Raw genomic sequence first — 24,880 nt, 5'->3', positions numbered from 1 at the left:
ACGCCCCAAGTTATCGTCCGTTAGAAGACGGTTAAAGCGGCGAAGTGCACGACGCCGAGCAAGAATAGCATGGCGAATTGCAGGTGACCACCAAGGAACTTGCCGAGAACTTTGGCCTCGAGAACAAGGAATGGAAGAGTCAGCAGCTGCTAGAACACTTTGCTGAAATAAGGCAGTGCGCTCGTCAAGAGACAGAGTACGATCATCAACAAAAGTAAAAATTTGTGAGAAATGATCCCAGTCAGCCCGACGTAAATTATAAGTACAGAGGCGGACGTCGTGCGCACCAGGCAGCCCGTGAATGATTATTGGAAAATGGTCACTACCGCACAAATCAGGATAGACACTCCACGTAAGAGGAACTCCCAGCTGAGGACTGGTAATGGAAAGATCCAAATGCGAAAAGGTGCCCGTAGCTGTAGTGAAATGCGTGGGACTGCCATCGTTAAGCAAAACAGATCAAATATATCTAGAAAGGCAGTGATTTCTCGACCCCGAGCCTCGGTCTGAGAGGAGCCCCACAATCGATGATAAGAATTAAAATCACCAACAAGAATTACAGGTTGTGGTAACTGGCGATAGAGGTGTTCGAGATCGTGCCTTGTAAAATGATCGTGACGAGTTATGTAAATACAACAAAAGGTGACCGGCTGTGGAAGAAATATTCGAGGAGCAACAACTTGCAATGGGCTGTGAAGATGTAGTAGCGAGGAATGAAAGGTGTCTAAAACACCAATGGCCACTCCTCCTGCAGCACGGCCATTAGCAACTTGATCGTACCGATAGAGAGTATAATCTGAGACGACAGCCGAGCGGGTCGGAAGGAAATGTGTTTCCTGCAGGCAAAAAATAGCAGGACGAATGGTGCGAAGCAGCTGCATAAATTCTTCGAAATGGCTGGAAAAACCATTTAAATTCCATTGAAGCAGGTCCATTATGAGTAATAGGTGTTAAGGTGGAGTAATGCATTGTTTTGATTTTTTCTTTTTCTCAACAAGAGTAAAAGGTTCATGTTCGTCAACCGCCATATCGTTGGAAAGGGAAGAATCACTACGCTGGGGACTGCCAGGAGGACTAGAAGAAGATTTCGACTTCTTAGGAGTTGGCGGGCTAGCAGATTTAACTCGTAGCAAGGTCTTCTTGCTTTTACGAGAGTGATCCTTGGAGGAAGCAACATGTTGAGAACGAGAGGCGGTAGGTTGTTTTAAGAAGGTCTCCCGTAAAGAACTGGGAGTACCAATCGACTGAGGTTGAGAAGGACGCGCTGCTGGAGGTTTGCGATTGTCGGTGTTAGTAGATGACGACAATATGCCAGCCACATCGGAATCAGGTGTAGAAGGCGGCTGAAAACTGGTTTGTGTACCTACATCTACAGTCTGGGTAGACTGAGAGGAGGTAGAGTGTGTTACAGAAGGTGTTTGAGTAGCTATCTCAACTGTTTGAGTGCCCTGGGATGTGCCGGTAGCAACCACTGAAGAAAAGCTGACTCCAAAGGTGGGGGTAGTCCTCAAACGTTTGCGAGCGTCAGCAGCAGAAATTTTCTCGGTAACCATTAATTCTCGAATACCCTTCTCAAGTTTAAACGACGGACAATCTCGAGACCAAACAGGGTGAGAACCGGTACAGTTGAAACAGCAAGGAGCACGGGTACAGGGGGTGCCATGTTCAACCTGGCCACAATGACCACACAAAGTGTGAGAAGAGTGACAAGACCCGGTTGTGTGACCGAAATGTTGGCACTTGAAACACCGCAATGGCAATGGGATATATGGGCGTACCTTGAGATTATAGTAGGCAGCACGTACAGACGATGGAAGCTCAGAGAGGCCAAACGTAAGAATATAGGACGAGGTAGGTGAAAGAACGCCGTTCTGTTTCTTCTGAATACGTTTGACATCGACGACATGCTGATCATGCAGTTCTTCTCTCAACTGGTCTTCGGTGACATTATGAAAATCAAAGCAGGTAATTACGCCTCTGCTTGTGTTAAGTTGGCGATGAGCTTCAACTATGATAGGGACAGAGCCCAAGGACGTGCATTTCAGTAACAATTGAGACTGTTTGTCGGTCGTGGTATGGACTAATAAGGTGCCATTTCTAAGTTTTTTAATATGGCCAGGCGGAAACGTGCCCGTGGCAATATGCATAAGCTGTTTATGAATAATGAATGGTGATAATTTACCTAAGCTTCCTAAGGTTTCATTAGATTTATCTTTGATAATTAAGTACCTTGGAGTAAACTCCACGGTCTTTTCCTCTATGTTTCCACTTTCCGTAAAAGGGGTTTGATGCATATCCATGTTATAAGAGAACCCAAATCTCCTCCACTTCCCCGTCATCGTTCTAGGGGCCTACGAGGCGGCCAGTGTCTCTGGACCGCCCTATGTCAGCAAGCTGAGTCATGGCTCAAGGCAAGAGAGGAAACAATTGCGATGAGGCAGGACCACTTGTACCCCTAACTGATAAGTACTTATGAGGAAACCGCCGTCCCACCGACTGAGGGGAGGAATCAGGCTTCCTACGGACTTCCACAAGGCGCACTCCCAGCTTACCCTTTCAGGGCATCACTCCTTCCAGTACGGCTGGGCGCCACCAGAGCTTCCGTCCTCAGTCACCAGACTCCGGGTCCAAGCGTCTAAACCAAATGTGTCCGAAGCATTACCATTAACCAGAGCCAAGTTTAGCAACAAATGAAATCCGTCCAAATCCGAGGCTCGTCTTCTCGCACACTCGATCGAATGCTGCATAAAGCAGCTTTTACGTGAAGGGTGATCGGCCCAACACAACCCCCAACCTGGAGGACCAGTAGCTATTGCAGCACGAAGCTGGGCGATGGGAGCGCCATTTTCCCGACGCCGGGTGACTCTCAATCGTCACTTTCGCTGGTCGAATGAGACTGGATTTCGCTTTTCCACCGAGAAATCCCAATGCGTTCACTTCTGCCGGCAGCGTACGTGCGTTGTTGACCCGGACTTGTACCTCGATGGCACCCGTTTGTCATTCGTTGATACAGTCCGTTTTTTGGGTCTGGTCTTTGACCGTCGCTTGTCGTGGGCACCACATGTACGGAATCTTAAATACTCTTGTCTTCGAGCTCTGAATCTCCTTCGTGACCTTTCCCACCGCACGTGGGGTGCTGATCGTACTGTTCTACTTCGTTTGTACCGTAGTCTAATTCGGTCCAAGTTAGACTATGGCTGTATTGTCTATGGTTCTGCACGTGCTTCTCTGTTACGACAATTTCACACAGTGCATCACCTGGGAATTCGTATTGCTACTGGCGCCTACCGAACTAGTCCCGTCACCAGCCTGTATTCTGAAGCCAATGAACCTTCGTTAGTATATCGTCGCAGTAGACTACTCCTTAATTATTCTGCGCGTGTGCGTTGTATTCCAGACCACCCGTGTAGACCATGTCTCCGTGGTGGTCGGATATACGAGCGCTATGCTGCACGTCCTCGCTCTACACGTCCATGGTACATCCGTGCGTGCGAGAGCTTTCTTGCCGATGATTTCGTGTGGCCCTCTCTTTCGTTGGTTCGCTTTTGTGCTATTCCACCATGGCTGCTTCGTCTACCTCGCCATGATTTACGTTTGTCTCTGCATTCGAAACAGCAAACTAGTTCCCAGGTGTACCAGCAAGAGTTTGCCGCACTGTTAGATCAGTACCCCGATTTTAGTGTGTTTTTTACGGACGGTTTTAAGGATGGGGATTCTGTAGGCTGTGCCCTTGTCACGGACGAAAGCAGCTCAGAATTCCGTTTGCATCGCCTTTGTTCCGTGTTCACTGCATAATTGACTGCTCTTAAGCTTGTCTTAGACCACGCTTTCGTTACGTCGTGTGCTTGTTTGCACCGATTCTCAGAGTGTGGTTCTGAGTCTACAGAATGTCTTCAGTATGAACTCTCTCGTGCAGGACATTCTTGTGAGATGCCATCACTTGCAGCAACAGGGTAGTGTCGTCGTTGTCTGCTGGGTGCCGGGTCATGTCGGCATCCGGGGAAACGAACTTGCTGATACTGCAGCCAAGAACGCCGCCTTGGCCGGGGTTGCATTGGAGCATAGCCTTCCCTGCTCCGATCTTCATTCGTATTTTTCTAACTTGATGCGCTCTCACTGGCAAGTAGATTGGGACCAGGCCATTGACAATAAATTGCACGCAGTCAAGCCACTCCTAGGAGAGTGGCGTACGTCCTCGTCTGCTCGTCGTCGAGATGAAGTGCTCCTGGCGCGTTTGCGTATCGGACACTCTCATCTGACGCACAGTTACTTGCTGCGGAGGCGGAACCGTCCGTATTGTGAGGAATGTATAGTCCCCCTGAGTATTCAGCACATTCTTGTGGAATGTCCTGAATACTCAGATCTCAGAGAACGTTTCAGATTGCCTTCTGCTCTTGCCCGTGCTTTGGGGGATTCAAGTGTTATGGTTCGCCGGGTACTTGAGTTTGTTAATGCTTCAGGGGTTGCTCACGTTCTCTGAGCTGTTTTAGTGTGTTTCCACTGTTTTATTGCTGCTGCATTTTTAAGTTCTGTTAGCTTTTTTTGTGTTTTATATATTGTTATTGTTATATATGTTAATTTATTTATTATTTTATTTTCTATTTTCCTATTCTATTTATCTTTTATTTTCTCTTCTTTAGCAGCAGTTTCGTTTTTCCTTTTCTTTTATCCTATTTCTTCCCATCTTTTAATTCAGAGCAACAGTGTTCATCCTGACGGGGACATATAGCCTAGCTGCTGACGTCCCCATTACCCCCATAATCATTCATTCATTTATTTTTTCCATACTTTTTTTTTGCATTTACTTCACTCCTGTGATATGTTCGATGTATATGTTTTGGGAGTATTTGATGGTCTCGCTTACAATGAGTTTCCTCATTAGCTGGGCATAGCTTTTGGAACAAGGTTTATTTATTAAGGCATCACTTTTTGGGTCCCATGACCCAAGGGCCCTCACTACGATTGGGATGATTTCAACGTCAGTATATGTTTCTTTCAGCTTCTCCTTGATCCCCTCGTATTTTATGATTTTGTCTTCTCTTGCTTTGTTTATTGCCGTTTTTCTGTTGTCAAACGGTACTGTGACGTCAACTATTATTGCCTTATGGTGTTGTTGCGTTAGTACTAAGTCTGGTCGGCCTGTATTTCCTTCCACTACTATTTGATTCTCTCCTCCTATTGTGAATTTCCTTTCTGCGGCTTTCTTTATTCCTCTAACTATAGCGTTGTGTCGCAGCTGCATCTCTCTGGCGTATCGCATGCAGTGGTTTGTGATATGTGGCAGTGTTTCTGTTTGATGGCCACATCGTCTGCAGTGTTTGTTGTTGGTCATTTCTTCACTCCATTTAGTGGGACTAAGTTTAGCCTGGCTCGATGGACGAACCTCCACTCGGCGAGTCTTGTGAATGCTCCATCGGTGAAAAAGTCTGTACTTGTTTTGCTCATGCCGACGCACTCCATTGTTTTTCCCTGGTCCTTCTATTGTTCCAGCTCCTGACTTCTGAGTTGGTCTCCTCTTGTGATAGTCCTCATTATTTTGGTTCGCTGGCTCTCGTCTATTTTCTTTTCGCCCACCCGGAGTTCAGGTTGTCTGTCCAAGAATTTCCACTGACAGTTCATTCTTCCTAATGCTTTTCTCGCTGCTGTCCATGTGTTTTTTAATGCGTTCGTGGTGGTCCTGTAGTTGCCGTCGATTTTCTCTGAGATATATTCATCAATGTCTTCGTCGGAGGCTTCTTTTTTCAGTCTATGTTCTACTGTTTCTATTAGGTTTTCACTGGCGAGCTATTTTATCCTTTGGTCATTCGACGTTAGCAGCTTGAATGCTGTGTCAATTGCTGCTATGTCCGCATCTTCGGCTGCTAACGGGATGCCACATGCTCCTTTATCTTCCAAGAGAAGCCTCAAATAAATACTTATATGGATCAAGGGAAAGAGCTTCTTCTTAAAGTGTGGTCTTAGTTTCTCATCTATTACCTTCCATTCCGTCTTCTGCTTCTGGTTTGTTCTTTGTAGAAACATTAGCGCCGTGAAGAAGAAGGTCTTCATTGCGTCTAATCTGTACCATGGAGCAAGTTTCGATGTCATTATCTTCAGTCCCAGTTGCAGAAGTTCCCTCGTCCTTTGTCTATCTTAAGCGATGTTGAATCCTACTGCTTTTCCAAGTAGAGTTGCTTCCTCTCCCTATCTTAATGCTTTTATTTCTTCGTTATTTATCCGGAGTTTTGTGTCACTGCACCCCGCTGGTTTCTTCTCTGTGATGTGCAAAGTGACGCTTTTGAGTGGGTTCGTTCTGAGGTTGATTTTCTGCATCTCCCTTGTTAGTGTGTCTATTCTCTTTTCTAGGTTCTCTGCCGTGTTGTCTAGCAGTGTGTTGTCATCAGCGAAGGCTAGTGCAGTGTGTGACGTATCTTCATCCTGTATTTTTCTCATTAATGGGTCTATGGCTAGTATGAATAGGAGGCCACTTAGGGGGCATCCTTGTTTTATGCCAGCTCTTGTTTCGATTGGCTCTGTGGCTCGTTCTTGTGTTATGACTCCAGTCTTTGTGTTTTGATACATGTTTCGTATAATCTCAACAAAGGCTGGTCCACTGTTCATCTGCCGAAGTCCTTGGGTGATGGCTTGGTGCGGTAGGATCCCAAATGCGTTGGTGCAATCTATCTGCGCGATTAGCAGGTCTTTTTTCTTCTTTCTGGCTTCTGCAATGCGTGTTTCGACTACAAAGTTGTGCTCCACTACTCCATCATATGGTAGAAAGCCCTTTTGTGATTTTGAAAGTGTCATTTTCTCGTATCCATTTCGTTAGCCTTCTTGCCCAGCATCCTGCATATAGTTTAGATATTGTGCGGGCTAGTCAATTGGCCTGTAGTTCGTTATTTCTTCTTCATCGCCCCTTTTTTATGGATTAGTATTGTGCGTGTCGTTTTCCACTCGTCTCGGACTTTCTTGTACTTCTGGCAAACTCTAAAGATGGCTGATAACAGTTTCCCGTTTGGGTCCAATTGCTTGCAGTGCTGGTACGTAAGTTTATCGTCCTCAGGTGCAGAGTTTTCAGCTTTCTTCAGTCTTGCTTGAACTTCTTCTTGGGTGATTGGTCCATTTTCTACATGTGATGTTGCTCTTGCTTCTATGTGTTGGTAAGCGCTGTCATCAAAGTCTTTCGCCGCCCACTCATCTTTGAAATGTGCCACGATGGTCTCCTTAGCTATGCTGCATCTCCTTTTTCCCCTTCAGTTATTAGTCTTACTGCTCTCTTTCTGTTCCTCCGGTACAGGCACTGGATCGCTTTGGCGTCTTCTATGTCAATTCTTCTTGTGTTTTGATGGTTGTTTGTCTTTATTTTGACTATAGCCCTGGCTTGTTGAGTTATGTCTTGGAGAGATTGTTGAAATTCTTGCCATCCCTCTTCTGTTTCTTCTTCTTCTTCTAATGTTCTCAGTGTTTGCATGAATTTTCTGTGTAGTTCCGAGTCGTCATCTTCATTTATGATGGTTCATTCTTCTTCTTGTGCTGCTGTTTCTTCCATGGCGTCTTCAGTGTCTGGTTATTCGATTTCGTTTCGCAGGCTTTCTTCATGAAACGAGTCGTCAGTGGAGATGTGTTCTTCTAGGATTCGTGCGTTTTCCTGTTCTTCCCCTCCTACTTCTTCTATGTCTTCTTGGTTTCTCATGGGTGGTGTGGTTTCATCTATGGCTCTGTCTTCAATGATGACGCTCACTTCTATTGGGTGGGTTTTGTCTCCCTCTCCTCCCATCTCTTCTATGTTCCCTGTGTCTTCATTTTGTCTGCTTGCTTTTGTCTCTGCTCTCTTCCTGGAGGTCTGGGTCTCAGTACATGCTTCTTGTGAAGTTGCATCCTCTGTGGCCCATGTTTCGTTTCCCTCATGTGCGTTTTCCCTGTCTTCCCGGCCTATCATTGATGGTGCGCCTTGGTCGACGGCTCTCTCTTCAATGATGACATTTACTTCTATTGAGTCGGATGGACGTCGCTCCCTCTCTCTTGTCTGTGTTCTTCTGGGTTTGTATCTTCTCTTTGTTGGCATTTCATATGTACCAATCCGTTACCCCAGATACTACACTTTGATCTTAGCCAAAAGGCCAAGAACCCGACACCGACAATCCCCCCAGCCAATGATCACAACTGTGGTTCGGACGTGTAGCCAATTTCGGCGCTTGAGGCCCCCCTCTATGTAGCGGACCGTCATCGTCGGCGAGGGGGTGGAGCTAAGAGGGCGGCTTCATCATTCATTTCTCACCATTCATCTTCATCTTTTGCATGCCCTCTCAGCCGCGAATACCGCTACCGGACTCGCGGGTGGTTGGTGGGAGTCGGGAAGAGGAAGGTCTAGTGGACGTCTTCCTCCACTTGAGGACGACGGCACCCACCCGGCCTCCTGTTGTGTTGTCCGGAGTGTTTAGTCTTTGCAAATATAAAAAACAAATATATCGAAAAACTAAAAATACAAAAAACAGTACAATTAAAAATACAAAAAAAATCCGCACCTTTCTATTTTGTTTTGTTCTTCCTGGGCTGGTGGGAGTCTATCTTTTGGTTGGCCAGGTTTCTTTTCTTTTGTTTCACCTCTTACTTTCCCGGGACCACGCGTTTTTGTCGACGGGAATGGTTTTCTTGCACTCCCATTCCCCTTGACCGCGTCGGCCCCGGGCGTGGCGAAAGGATTGCCAGGGGATAGCATTAGTTCTCCCCGTTAACGCCCCGGTGTGACCTCACATCCTTTTTTCTCTTTACACATGTTTAATAAATTCAATCTTTCATGATTACAAAAACAAACAAAAGGGTCCGGCCTCGCCCTCTACTAAAAAGCCCAAACTTACCGAGAGCGAGATAGAAAATTCCGTCAGCGAGAATGTGGAAAAGACAAGTATTGCGACACCCGTGGTTCGATATTTTGTAATTAAAGGTAAAGTAACTGATGGTGCCGATAACCGTCCGAGTGCTCTAAGGGGCTTGTCACCTTTTGTTATTAACAAAGTTATAACTTATAACGCCGGACAGGTTAAAAATATTAAGAAATTGCGGAATGGCACGTTACTGTTGGAAACCGTCGACGAGCGGCAAACTGCGAAGCTGATGAAGTTAACTGCTATTGGCCCAGTGAACGTATCCGTAGAACCCCATCGTCTACTGAACGTTTCTCGAGGGGTGATCTCGTGTTGGGATCTCCTTAATGCTACCGAGGAGGAGATAAAATCGGAGTTAGAGGACCAACACGTTGTAGACGTAGCTCGCGTCAAAAGTAAGAAGTCAAGTGAACTCGTAGCTACCCAGTCACTGATTCTTACCTTCAGTTTGCCAACGCTTCCTGATTACGTCTAGGCTGGTTTCTATCGTCTCAAAGTTCGGCCTTATATACCTAGTCCCTTACGCTGTTATTTTGGGCACACCAGCACCTAATGTAATGCGAGTGCTGCTCTTTGTGCCAATTGTGGCCAGGCTAGTGATGGTGCGGATCCCTCTACAGCGACGAAGCCCTTCTGTGTCAACTTCAAGGGTGAGCATTCTGCTTGGTCTTGGGATTGACTAGTCTTTCAGCGTGAGAAGTGTATCCGAGAACTCATGGTTGTAGAGATTTCTGCCGCCAAGGCGAAGCGTCGTTTGAAAGAAAGACTTCCTTCCTCGCTTTCTGTTCCCTTTGCGACTGTTGCAGTAGTTCTCGGAAATCTGTTGCCACCCAGACCGTCGACGTTTCCACCCAAACCGACTTGGTCCCACAGCCTAATAGTGACCGCAAGACCCCAGTTGCAAGGACGACCTTTCTAAAAAAAAAACAGTTGAAACCACGAGCGCTTTCCCGAAGTCCCCAAGACCCCACGTGTCTCTGTTAGTGGTGGTCTTCGGCGTACTTCAGGACTTCGCCGCTCACCTTACATCGCTGGCTAAGCTTAGCCAGCATATATACGCCGGCTCAACGATACGGTTCTCTCTCCCAAGAGACCGAAATCTCCTTCAATTATTAGTTACTTGTGAAATACTTTGAATCTGATATGTTTGGTGTTATAGATGGTGTTACTGTCTAAGGCACCAATTATATAAACTCTTTTTTCCGTTGCATCTCGAATATGCCCTCTGCGCTACAAGGAAATCACATGTGTCCTACATGTGAGTCATCTGGATACTGCGTGTCAATCACCTGTGTGCTGCGTGTAAATCACCTGTGTGTTACGTGTAAGTCATCTCTGTTCTACGTGTAAATCATTTGGTTATTGGGTGTAAAACACCTCTGTCCTACATGTAAATCACCTACGTGCTACTTGTAAATAACTTGCGCAGTACGTGTAAACCACTTCCGCAGGACGTTTACGTGTGTTTTGCACATGTCCTGTGCACGTGAAGATGTTGAATAGGACTTCTGACGTATATGTACATCATATGTACAGGCGTGCATCCGTGCAATTGTACATGTACTATACAAGTACTGTACGTGCATTGTGCTGTCTGGGCCGTGGGCATAAGGCCCACTTGATCTCATATTTTCTTCACGAGCGACACTTTAGAGTGCGTGTGGGATCTAATCTCTCAGAGCGATTTGTACAAGAAAATGGTGTTCCACAAGGTACTGCCCTCAGTGTCACGTTGATTGCTGTCGTCGTCAACAGCTTTCTTTCGGAGATCCAGGCTCCTGTGTCTGGTTTGCTTTATGTTTACGACCTTGTGATTTTCTGTCGCTCCCGTCACCTTCGCGGCGTTATTCGACAGCTTCAACTGACTCTCAATCGTCTTGTTCGCTGGTCGAATGAGATTGGATTTCGTTTTTCCACCGAGAAATCCCAATGTGTTCACTTCTGCCGGCAGCGTACCTGCATTGTTGACCCGGAGTTGTACCTCGATGGCACCCGTTTCCCATTCGTTGATACAGTTCGTTTCTTCGGTGTGGTCTTTCATCGTCGCTTGTCGTGGGCACCACATATACGGAATTTTAAATACTCTTGTCTTCGAGCTCTGAATCTCCTTCGTGTCTTTTCCCACCGCACATGGGGTGCTGATCGTACGGTTCTGCTTCGTTTGTACCGTAGTCTAATTCAGTGCCAATTAGACTATGGCTGTATTGCCTATGGGTCTGCTCTGTTACGACAACTTGACACAGTGCATCACCTGGGTATTCGTATTGCTACTGGCGCCTATCGAACTAGTCCCGTTGCCAGTCTGTATGTTAAAGTTAATGAACCTTCGTTATCGCATCGTCGCAACAGACTATTTCTTGATTATTCTGCGCATGTGCGTTGTATTTCAGAGCACCCGTGTAGTCCATTTCTCCGTGGTCGTCGGATATACGAGCGCTATGCTGCACGTCCTCGCTCTACACGTCCTTGTTACATCAATGCGTGTGAGAGTTTCCTTGACAACGATTTCGTGTGGCCCTCTCTTTCGTTGGTTCACTTTTGTGCTATTTACCATGGCTGCTTCGTGTCCTTCGCCCTGAGTTACGTTTGTCTATGCATTCGAAACAGCAAACTAGTTCCCGGGTGTACCAGCAAGAGCTTGCCGCACTGTTAGATCAGTACCCCGATTTTAGCGTGTTCTTTACGGACTGTTCTAAGGATGGGGATTTTGTAGGCTGTGCCTTTGTCACCGATGAGGGCAGCTCAGAATTTCATTAACATCGCCTGTGTTCCGTGTTCACTGCCGAATTGACTGCACTTAATTTTCCCTTCGAACATGCTCTGACACTTTCATTACGTCGTGTGCTTGTTTCCACCGATTCTCAGAGCGTGGTTATGAGTATACAGAATGCCTTCAGTATGCACTCTCTGGTACAAGACACTCTTCTGAGATGCTATCAATTGCAGCAACATGGTTGTGTCGTGGTTGCCTGCTGGGTGCCGGGTCTTGTCGGCATCCGGGGAAACGAACTTGCTGACACAGCTGCCAAGAACGGCGTCTTGGCCGGGTTGCACTGGAGCATAGCCTTCCTTCCTCCGATCTTCCTTCGTGTTTTCACATCTTGATGCGCTTTCACTGGCAAGCCGATTGGGACAGACCATTGAGAATAAATTACATGCAGTCAAACAACTCCTAGGCGATTGGCGTACGTCCTCGTCCCATCGTCGTCGAAATGAACTGCTCCTGGCGCGTTTGCGTATCGGACACTCTCATCTGACGCACGGCTACTTGCTGCGGACGCTGAACCGTCCGTATTGTGAAGAGTCTATAGTCCTCCTGAGTATTCAGCACATTCTTTTGGAATGTCCTGAATACTCAGATCTCAGAGAACGTTACGGACTGTCTTTTCTCCTTACCCGTGCTTTGGGGGATGATGGTGATGATGTTGGCGGGGTGCTGGAATTCGTGCATGATATTGGCGTTGCTCACGTTCTCTGAGCTGTTTTTCGTCTGTTATTGTTTTATTGCTGTTAAATTTTTATATTTTTCACATGTTTTAAGTTTATTTTTGTATATTGTTATTGTTATTTTTTATCTTATTTATTCTTTTATCTTCCACTTTTGCATTTTTCCTTGTATTATTCAATTAGCAGCACTCTCGTTCCTTTCCACTGTCTTCGTTTTAGCCTGTAATTCATTTTTAATCTTGCAGTCCTGAGCAACGTTTTTGATCGTGACGGGGACATATAGCCTCGTAGCTGACGTCCCCATTAACCCAATTCATTCATTCGGCGCTTGAGGAGCACCCTGCACACGTATACCCCGCAGATCAGATTGTCACACTAATGTGCGACTAAATAGCAGCCTCCAACCAAGACCAATTTGAGCTGATAAAAACAGAAATTTGGAGGCATGTTTTTGTCTTGTTCTTGTTCTTATCAACATTTTTAACCCTCTATTGCACACACCACAATATATTAATAATAAAAATTTAAAAACTATTTACCAGTCGTGGAAGTCGTCCATAAAAGACATTTATTAACCTTTTAAATTTTTATATTTAAAAACTAAAAAAATACAGGTGTGTATATTGAAATATACACTGTACAATAAAGTTTCGATTTACCAGTACTTCTAGCTATATAAACAGTGTGTCAAAGAAACAGATGTCAATTACTGTTCCACTGGAGGACACACCGTACCTTTGCACTTTTAATTGTGAAAAAAGTAAAAACAATTTCTGTTTGGCACAAAGCAAAGATAGGTGTCGCATTTGACGCACTGAACTTTAGTGATCTTTTGACATTTCTGGTTCTTACATCTTCCAGATTTATCTAAATACAACGGCCAATGACCTACTTTATCCTTTCGAGTGTCTTCATTTGGTGTTGATGGTTTACTTCTTGGGTGCACTTCTTCCTCTGATGAACTAGGACGACCTCGTTTTGTTGTCTTTCCAGCCCAGCATAAAGATTCTGCAACATCAGCCTTGAAGTCGAAAAGAGCTATTTGCTTTTTCTCTGGAATACCACAATCAGTACTTGCCTGCTTATACAACAACCACGCAACAATGGAACATACATCTAGCAGATGATAAAAAAGGCGCATATAGTATTTCTTTGAGCGAATCTTTGTTCGGTATAAAGCTATAAGAGAGTCGTGGTTGTCTACTCCTCCCATGAACTTGTTGTAAACTCTCACACATTTTGGACGCAATATCTCAATATGACGTTTCAACTTCTTGTCATCTCTGGTTACCTTTTCCTCCGGATATGCTCCTGTAAATGTGCTCAGTAGATTGACGCACCTGTTATCGTACCATTTCACGAGAATCAATTCTCCGCCTGGAAAGCTGGCTGTTTTCTCAACTGTTGAACCTCGCCCTGTTTTCTTCATGTCATTATCTGATGGCATCTTATTGTTAGGGACTCGGTTGAGTTGCACTGTGCCCAAGCTATGAATTCCTGTCTTCGAAAGTTCAATTTCCAGTTCGGGACTGCAAAACCAATTGTCAAAAAATAGCAAATGATTTTGATTTTTTGGAATTCGCTCAGCTAAACGTAGAACTACGTTACCACTGATGCCCACATTAGGGAGGTTACTTGGGTGTACAGTCGAACCTGCATACACTTCGAAATCGTATATGATCCCACTCGCGCCAGCTAAGCAATAAATTTTGTAACCCCATTTTTTTGGTTTCTTAGGGTTATATTGTTTTATGCTGCTTTTTCCTTTGAAAGGTACAATTTGTTCATCCACAGATAAATTTTGTTCAATAGCAATTTTCTTTAGATTTTTCCGTATGCCTTCAATGAGAGGTCTGACTTTGAATAACCGGTCTGGTGATTCAGATGAACGTTCTGAATTATCAACAAAATGAAGATATCGTTTTATCTGCTCCCAACGTCGAAGAGGCATTACATCAGACACTTGTTTTATTCCACATTTGCTACTCCAATATCGTCTTGTTCCGGGAACACTAATGAGAGACATGTAGAATGCTATTCCTATAAATTGTTCCATTTTTTTAGGGTTCACATTGAAATTCGACGTAACGTCGCTCTGAATTGCATATAAGTTTGTTTGCTTGCATATTTCATCCAAAAGATCAGAGTCAAAAATTTGACGAAAGTACGTCACAGGCGTAAGCACATCCCTGTGAGCAGGAATGTTGCCACACCAAAGAGGTGTTTCGTGTTCAGTCTTATCCGTGTTACTCTTCCAAATCAAGTGAAGTTTTCTAACTGTTGTTGATGTCACCAAATTGTTAGCTGTTGAGGTGGATGGTCCAGGGTCAGATATCGCTCCAGGATTACCTCCGATTATGGTGTTTTTGGTCGATGTCTCGACCGTTGTTCCTTCGCTGAGGTGGTCATTTTCTTCACCACTACTTGAATCTTCTGAATCTGATTCTGAAAAAGAAAATTGCCATTAGGAAAACAGAAGAACATTTAGAAACAATTTAATTATTCAGAATATATTATGGACGACTTTCGTTCCACTGACATGACTTATTGTCTTTTCTATATATATATATATATATATATATATATATATATATATATATATTATCCCTGTGAAGTATTAGACTTGGACCATTGCAATATTACAGAAACAAATTGAAATCTGGTTTGCAAAGAGTAGCAAAAAGAAACGAAAATAGTCATGACTAAAACAATTCTCATATTTTACAACTAGAATAGAATCACGTGAAAAGTAAATTTGATTGTCTTTGGATAGCTTGGATAGAAACCATATTGGACCTAAACATTTATTTTCAAATTGGAGTTGAATGCGAGAATGCATCTCTGCTTGCACCGAACACTATGGCACTAGTAGTTATGATATGCTGGGTCTCACAAATTTCATATTTTTCTCAATACACATTTATTTGTATGATCTCAGTTTCATAATTCTATTTTTCATTTCTTTTTGTTACAATGCAGCCTCCAGCAACAACCAAAATTTTGGAACACCCTGTATACAATCTAGTAGTATCCATCCTGGATTAGAAGACCATGTCGAGAACAAAATGCATTCTGACTCCTAGAGAAATGCCGATAAGCATAGGGCATAATAACTATGCATGCATAAATTATCTCTATATGATAGACTATTCCACTTTCAATACTAAAAACCATACCTATGTCATACTGCGGAACATATGTCTCATCAACCACACTGTCGTCACTACTTTCATAGCTCTCTTCATCGCTTGAGTGCGGTGGAGTAAAGTTTGCATTACTATTTTTGCCATAAAACATTTTAGGATCCATGGCCTTCTGTACTTCTTTGTCTGAACAAAATTATACACAGTCGCACACTGTTCATCCAAATATACACATATAAAAATGACGTGTAGATCACAAAATAAGCAATAATTGAAAACAAAATACGTAATACAATTGTTTAAATTACCAAATCGATGAACAGATTTTTTACGAGCACTTTAGTAGTATATATAAGTTTCTAGAATTTTCACAAACACTCTAATAACAACAGAGGAAATACACAATACAAAATTCACTTCCCAACTTCCCGCCTGACTAAAGAATGAGCAGTGCTGACATCAAACTAGTTTTATGCGTACTTCAGTTGTATATCTGTGTAAACGCTGAGCAGCTACGACATAGCTTCATGTGTATGACCGTAAGAAGGATTTAAAAAAAATGTATATTCAAATATACAGTATACGATAGAGGGTTAAAGGTAGGACAGGGTGTTTTTATTGTTCGTTTTATTTTATTACTTCATGTTCTCCTTATCATTTTTTTTTTTTATCGTTGATGTTTTAGTACTGGCGAATTCCAGTCAGGTGTTCAACATATATATCTCCCGGCCAGCGAATTACATCGCTCACACATAACTTTTTCATATGACTTGGAACAGATTAATTTCAGAAGGCTGTCATTTTTCGGATCCCACGACCCGAGTGATCTTATTACAATAAGGATGATTTCTGTATCTGCATATTTCTCACTGATCTTCTGCCTGAGTTTATAACGATACGATCATAATGATGTAACAATATTATTAATCTGTACCTGTTTTATGAATATGATCAGAGGCGCAATAATTGAGCAGAAATATGTATATTGAAAAAGAAAAAGTTTGTTGATTAGGTTGTCAAGAAAAAAAAGAGATTATTCATAAGTGAGGTTGTCATGAAGATATATAGTTGATGTCACGAAGAAGGATATTTGACATATATTTGTGATGTAATGGTTTGCAGTAGTCATCTTTTGGAAATATAAGAAGCGTAAGATTTTAATATATCTTCCACAGTCATGGTAACTTGTTATTAATATAATGAGTATTACATATAGTTAAATATAAATTACGACAAACTCATTGTATATGGTGCGACGAGTCCCGGGAGCCTGTAGAAGTCTTGAAGCATAGTAAAGATAGGGTTTAATTTTAATATAAAGGAACTTGTGAATATACATTATACTTGTTTGCGCAGCGGAAGAAAAATCGAACGTAAGACAGATATTGCAAATGTACATAATGATGATAGGTTAATGACAGATAATACAGAAGAAACCATGTCACAAATTGTAACTACTAATCAAATCCTGGATATGTTTATGCAATTAAAGCAGGAAATAACCAGTGAGCTTGAAACGACAGTCGGAGAAATGAAACTCAATACGAGTCAACAACTTACATCGAAAGTCGATGAAGTTACAACAAAAGTCGAAGAAATGAAACTCAATACTAGTCAATAACTTACAACGAAAGTCGAAGAAATTAAACTCAATACAAGTCAACAAATACAGCTGATGTCCCAAGAAATCACTCAACAATTGACTCAGCGAATTGATTCTAAGTTGTACTTAATGAATGAAGAGTTCAATGCAAAATTCGAATTAACTGATCAAAATGTAGGACGGATATCACGTGAGGTTACCGGAATACAAAATACTGTAAGATACTTGAAAACGTTGTAACGGAACATTCAAATAAGATTAAAACCTTACAGGAGGAAGTCAATATATTACAAGAAGTGTGTCGTCGTCCTAAAATTACCGAATCAGATAACATTCAAAGAATTCCATCACTTAGTGTACAGCAGTCTTCAAATATACCAGGAAACGTAAACGATGATTTAGAATCATCTGATTACAGTGAGAACAGTTCCAATAAGGAAAGAATACATAATGGTTCACCTCATCATCAAAAGGCAGTGTATACAGGAGTTCGTAACTCAAAACACAAGAAAAAGGGTAAATGTCTACGTTTTAGCGAGATTAAATCACTTTCAATATTCAGTGAGCTATCTGAAGACATATCAGCGAGCGCCGTTCTAGAAAAATTCGAGGGTGAGTGTAATTTAATGGGAGTCGAGGAATCTCAATTTTTAAAAGTTTTGCCTCATGTACTGTTGCGTCCGTGTCTCAATTGGTTTAAGGCTATCAGAAATAGTTCACGTAAATATTCCGATTTTAGAAATGCATTGTTGTCAAACTATGAGAACGATTATTTTCTGGCTAACCGAGATGCGTTAATCCGATCGAGGCATTATAATCCGAGGGTTCATAAAAGCATTACAGATTTTGTGGTGGCTACATATAATGAACTGAAATCTAACAACCTGTTCCATCCCGAAGCTCGAATCATTGCTTCTATTCGTATACTTTTGCCTTTTCGGTTGCAGCAATCTTTGATGACAGCACAATGTGTTAATTTTAACCATTTCCTTATGATCGTACAAAACTTCGAAAGTCAATCTTCAATGCAAAACAAGAACCGATGGCCGGACAAGCAGAACAATCTGACTGGTACTCATGTTAATTATGCATCAATTCATAATGTGGATGTCCAACCCAATAATCGCCAATTTAATGATAGAGTTATTAATCAAAGTGGTATCGGTAATCAGGCGCCACCTCATTATAGAAACAGTTTCAGAAACTTTAAGAGCAACCAACGAAGTTTCAATGAAAATTATAGAAATTGCCGTCAAAGCGATTTACGCAAAATCAACGCCCAAATAATAGAAATAATAATTATCGTCCTTTTGCGCAAAATCGTGGTACTTTTTCAAGAAGTGCGTTCCCAGATGGCAGGAATTCCGTGAACAGAAATCAAAATATGGTGATATCCTACGAAATACAAGAAAGTACACAAGAGTGTGGTATACAATGTGATTTGATAGAAAGTATTGGTAATCGTAATTTAAACTAGATATGCTATGTTTATCTTCATTTATTTGTTTGCTCCAAAAGGGGGTCGATTATGTTTAGTTGAAGTTCATAACATTAATCTTAAATCGAATTCAATTTTATTTATTTTGTGTAGATAATATGAATGTTCTTTTTTTGTTGTTCTGTTAATTTCATAAGTTATAATAACATATAAGAATGCGAAAGGAAACGTAAACGAATTCTATTTGTCTTACCCTAATTACAATATTTGTTTCAATTTTATATTAATTGCAGATCATAGTTCGATATTATATAATCTGTACCCGTTTTATGCTATATTGTTGCTCATAATCTTTGCATGTTATATTGTCTTTTATTAACATCTAATAGGATGATAATCGTTATTTATAAACAATGTTGCTGGAACATGGATGACTATGTTAAATATATATAAAAATGATGTTACATTATTTAATACGGGAAGGAATATTTAACTAGTACCCTTGCAGAAACCATTAGTTAGTTTTCCTTTTTTTGAATAGTCCCATCGACGATATTTTTTTGAATCGACGTTATTAATATATGGTGCCTTCCATCTCAACTCAGGCAAAAAAATATAAAATTGTACCATCACCATCTCAGATATTGTTGAAACTTTTTTTTATAGCAACTAGACATGTTTTTAAGAGACCCATATTTTTTTGTTTTGTCGAAAAAAATTTTCCCGACAAGTAATGGGCCATCAAAGACGGGGAGTACAATTTATGAATTGTAGAAGACATGGAAAATGGTCAACTTCGGAGCCTCACCATTCGCCTATGGAGACAGGTAGAGTTATAATTCTTGTTGTGGTATGTACATAGGGATATAAATGAACTATATTTTATTATAGTTTGGTTTGCGCATGCGTATCTTTTTGTACATAAATTAACAAATGAACGTCAATTTATCTGAAAAGTCGAAGTTTGCGAATTTTTTTCGAGCACTTCCGGTTCGAATTTTAAAATTCTGTTTTCGCGGTTGGTAAGACCTAACTACCCGATTTCCGAAAAAAAATTGTATCGCTTCTGTGTGCAACCGTTTTGTCGCAAAAAATTCGAGAAATTGTAAAATTTTCAAAAATCGCCATTTTTGGGCGCCATTTTCTCGAAAACACCATTTTTTAAAATTCTGAAATTTTGTCAGATGGTTCAACTTTACATGAATAATAAACACACCAAATACCATTCTCGACCAATGCTTCATGAATTAACTGCAGCCTTTTAAAGTTAGCGAAGTTTCGTTAACTTTGATGTCACAGTTAGCAACAATAAAAGTGCAATGATTTGATGATGTTTGTGGTTCACATTCATTAAATGAAGAATAAAAGGTTTTCTTGACTGTTTTGTTCATTATTTTGATCAAGAAGGCTCTCTGAAATAGTAAAATGAGCCTCCCCCTACTCCTCCGTTTTCTTAAACCGAAATAATCTGAGGTGGAAATTACGATTACGAAACGCACAAATTTCAAGTTCACTTACTTAAAATGGTCTTCGGAAACAAAATTTCACTTATTTTTTTATTTTTTACGTGGACCAATCATTTGCTTGGTTGGTGTTTTCTTCGCTAATAGCATGTAACCGTGAAGGTGCTCCAATAGGTGTTGGCTCACTCACAACTCGTCCAGGAGTGGATCTAGGGGGAAGAAACTTTACTTTATATATAAATATAACCGATCTCAGAGTTTGGAGCTCTTAAAAGTAGCTCTAAGTAGCAGTATTACGTTCCCCCTTTCCAGAAGTCCGTCCTGGATCCGCCCCTGCGTAGCACATTGTCGATAGTCACAAATGCTGAAGGTCCATGTGGAATCATAACAGCACTTCAACTTCACGTAATTCAGGATTTATTCATAATATTTCTGCTACGCACCACTGGTTATCATACATATATGTACGTTACAAAAGTTCCTTTTTGCAGATTTCTTAAATCTACACTTTGAATTGCAAAGTTCGATTTTGGGGGTTCGATTAGTTCATGGTGACCCGTTACTGCCATAAAAACTTCGCCATTTTCCGAAAGCCAAAGATGACTTCGTTGAATACCAGTTACCGGTCGCATACTTTCCCTTTTTTTTCTTCCGGAAGTCGTCGAATTCAGTTCCAGGCAACAGAACGAGAGTAATACCCGGAGTTTGTACTTGCGCTATACTCACGAATTCCTCTGCGGTTTTAGTGGGGGCGCGGTGGCTCAGTGGTAGAGCGTTCACCTCCGGTGCTTGGGGTCCCTGGTTCGATCCCAGATCGCGCCGTGTGGGATTTGTGGTGGACAAACACTGTGCTCGTGGGTTTTCTCGCGGTTATCCCGTTTCCTCCCACTTTCTGCATTCCACCATTTCATTCATTTCTCATAATCACCGTCTCCTTTAGCCTAACCGGGATAAGCGTTGGGCGTGAAACTGCGGTTTTAACACTGAGTATCTGTATTTGCCTAAGGTTATGCCGCGTTGCCACATTCTTTACACCCCCCCCCCCCTCAATAACGTCGCAGAGACCCTTGCATGGCCGGTTTCACTGCAAAACCACTGCTTTATCGGACCTGTCTGCATCTCGAACATCTGAAAGCGATTTTTAAAGTGGGATGCAGCACCATCAGAAATCACTGACACGGTTTGGGAAATTGTAGACACTTATTTTCTCGTATTCAAACCTTTTTCTATAAAATATATTTTCGCTTTTCTTCGAGTATTTTTAGAATCTTGTCTATGGCTATGAGTACATGAGCCGAATCGTGTGTTTTATCGTCGTTTATTACAACAAAACTGTCAGTTGATTCATATTCCGGTGATAACTCTGAATTTCACTTTGCACAATAACAGTCCACTTTTCAGCGAAGTCCACATGAAGTAAAATAGAATTTGTATCTTGAAATTTTATATGGTGCTTTTCGGTAGCAATTAATTCTCTTTGGATTTTCTTGATGTAGTCATGAATTACAGTTAAACCAGCAATGTACGATACGAAAACAGAAAGTGGCACAGTTTTTTTTAAACGAGATTATTGTTTTCCCATATGGCATACCTAACACTTTCATTTTCATCAGGATCAATAATTAAAGACTCCACACTTATTCCTTCCACTCCAGGACATTCACCACATTCTTGAAGAAGACAGTTGTCATTTTCTAGGATCATACTACTAAAGGAAATAGGTCACTCATGACAGCTTTAATACAGGCTGCACCTTTGATTTGTAGGAACGCAGTAGCAGCTAACTTAAAATTTGCACAATACTCACACACACATACACACTTCCCTCGCAGGTTGCGGACTGAGCCACTTTAGTCGAATACTGTAAAATTCCGAGTGACCCATTCTTATGTTGGGATTGTTCTGTTTAAAAAGTCAGTAAATTTCTTTGGAACGCGTAAGAAAACGTTTCGATTTTTTAAACTTTTTGTCCTTTTTCGATCACTAATGACACCGCACTTAATTGAGACTTTGTTTGGAGCATTCCAAATCATCACTGAGGTAATAGTTCAGGCTTTGTGTAGATTATCAGAATTTATTGGATGGCCATTTCAAGTAAACTTAAAATTTATGTGTTTCGTAATCGTAATTTCCACCTCAGATTATTTCGGTTTAAGAAAACGGAGGAGTAAGGGGAGGCTCATTTTACTATTTCAGAGAGCCTTCTTGATCAAAATAATGAACAAAACAGTCAAGAAAACCTTTTATTCTTCATTTAATGAATGTGAACCACAAACATCATCAAATCATTGCACTTTTATTGTTCCCAGTGTTGCTAACTGTGACATCAAAGTTAACGAAACTTCGCTAACTTTAAAAGGCTGCAGTTAATTCATGAAGCATTGGTCGAGAATGGTATTTGGTGTGTTTATTATTCATGTAAAGTTGAACCATCTGACAAAATTTCAGAATTTCAAAAAATTGTGTTTTCGAGAAAATGGCGCCCAAAAATGGCGATTTTTGAAAATTTTACAATTTCTCGAATTTTTTGCGACAAAACGGTTGCACACAGAAGCGATACAAATTTTTTTTTTTCGGAAATCGGGTAGTTAGGTCTTACCAACCGCGAAAACAGAATTTTAAAATTCGAACCGGAAGTGCTCGAAAAAAATTCGCAAACTTCGACTTTTCAGATAAATTGACGTTCATTTGTTAATTTATGTACAAAAAGGTACGCATGCGCAAACCAAACTATAATAAAATATAGTTTATTTATCCCTATGTACATACCACAACAAGAATTATAACTCTACCTGTCTCCATAGGCGAATGGTGAGGCTCCGAAGTTGACCATTATCCATGTCTTCTACAATTCATAAATTGTACTCCCCGTCTTTGATGGCCCATTACTTGGCGGGAAAATTTTTTTCGACAAAACAAAAAAATATGGGTCTTTTAAAAACATGTCTAGTTGCTATAAAATAAGTTTCAACAATATCTGAGATGGTGATGGTACATGCTCTGCCTGAATTGAAATGGAAGGCACCATATGGATATATGATTAATATTACATATAAAAGAATATAATATTGTCATATGAATATATATAAGGAAAAGAGAAGAATAATATTTGTATTAATGTAATTTTAATTTCATACAAGGGCTATTCAAAAGGTCAATATTTGGAAATATTTAATCCAGGGTTCTTTCCTTCACAGTATTAATGTTACGTAATTTCCGTTCGAGCAACAATTATATAACGATACGATCATAATGATGTAATAATATTATCAATCTGTATCTGTTTTATGAACATGATCAGAGGCGCAATAATTGAGCAGAAATATGTATATTGAAAAGGAAATAGTTTGTTGATTAGGTTGTCAAGAAAAAAAAAGAGATTATTCATAAGTGAGGTTGTCATGAAGATATATAGTTGATGTCACGAAGAAGGATATTTAACATATATTTGTGATGTAATGGTTTGCAGTAGTTATCTTTTGGAAATAAGAGAAGCGTAAGATTTTAGTATATCTCCCAGTCATGGTAACTTGTTATTAATATAATGAGTATTACATATAGTTAAATATAGATTACGACAAACTCGTTGTAAGTTCTTCGTACTTTCTTTTCTTTTCCTCCCTAGCTTGTTCGAATGCTTGTAATTTATTTTCGAATGTGATTGTTACTTCAAATAATTAGGGCTTTGTTTCGCTGTGTTAGGAACAAGTCCGGTCGGTTTCTATCACCATCCACGATTGACTGGTTTTCTCCCGACACAGTAAATTTCTTTTCTGCTGCTTTCTTATTCTATCAACCACTGCATTGTGTCGTTTTTGAATTGCTTGTGCATATCTCATGCAGTAGTTGATTACATGCGGGAGTGTCTCGTTCTGGTATCCGCATCTTCTACAGCGTTTATCTTCGGGAGTGTTCCACTTCTTTGCTCCATTGACCAGGTTGAGGCGTGCACGATGTATGCAACGCCAATCGCCGAAGCGGGTGTAATTCCCCTCCTTCATAAAATGCGTACTGGCTTTGCTAGCTACAATACATTCCGTAGTTTTGCCTTGATCATTGTATTCTAACAGAGCTCGAGATCTTTCCTCCTGGTGTTTCTGTCCTCATAACTTTCCTTCTCTCCTTTTCTTCAAGGTAGCGGCCGTCAATTTTTAAAATCAAATCACTATCAGTGAAGGTCCAGTTGCAATTTTGCGTGCTAGATAGTTTTCTAGCACTTTTCCAGATATTTTTATACGCATTCGTTTTTTTCTCTGTCTCGTTTGTCAACTCCGCCGAAAGATATTTGCTCTTGTCTTCACTCGTCACATCGCGCTTCCTTCTACTCTTTATGGTGTACTCAAGGTCTTTACTTGCTGTTTTCTTGATTTCATCGTCGGTGGGCGTCAGTAATTTAAACCCTCCATCTATTATCGCTGCATCTGCATCCTCTGCAGCCACTGGCAGTCCACAAGCCCCAACCTTCTTATAACCCTACAGGTAATGGTTCGCTGCTTCTCTTGGTACATTCAAGGTTTTCTTATACACTGGTCTCAGGGCGTCGTCCACTCTGTCTTCCTGTGAACGTTCATCCTCTGATCGAAGAGTAAGGCTGGGTAAAAGAAACTTTTCATAGCGTCCAGCCTTTGCCACGGAGCTAATTTTGATGTTAGAATCTTTCTTCCTACGCTGATAATTTCTTCGATCTTCTTCCTGTCATTTACTATATTAAAACCAACTCGTTTTCCTAAAAACAGTCTAGCCATTCTGCAGCGTCTTGATTTCTTCATTAAAGATCTTGAATTTGGTCTCCCTACAAATGATGCCGCTGATGCTTTCCCGGTTATATGCATACTAGTACTCCTCTTCGGGTTCATCAGGAGATTTAGCTTTCCTAGTTCTTCTGATATTAAATTTATGTTTTCCTGTAATTTGTCTTTTGA

The 24,880-nt window shown here is 41.2% G+C and overlaps 1 protein-coding gene across 1 annotated transcript; it reads right to left on the bottom strand.

Moving 5' to 3' along the window:
* Nucleotides 1–4,801: 4,801 nt before the first annotated feature.
* LOC145689480 (uncharacterized) lies at nt 4,802–5,332 on the bottom strand. Its single transcript, XM_081763651.1, has one exon. It carries the CDS (start codon nt 5,330–5,332, stop codon nt 4,802–4,804), a length of 531 nt encoding a protein of 176 aa, XP_081619777.1.
* Between the last annotated feature and the right edge of the window lie 19,548 nt (nt 5,333–24,880).

Source organism: Thermobia domestica, chromosome 7 (genome assembly GCF_964235325.1).
Source record: "Thermobia domestica chromosome 7, izTheDome1.hap1.1, whole genome shotgun sequence".
In the NCBI taxonomy this organism is placed as follows: Eukaryota; Metazoa; Arthropoda; class Insecta; order Zygentoma; family Lepismatidae; genus Thermobia; species Thermobia domestica.
The sequence above is the reverse complement of the archived record's forward strand: the minus strand, read 5'-3'. Positions and strand labels throughout refer to the sequence as shown.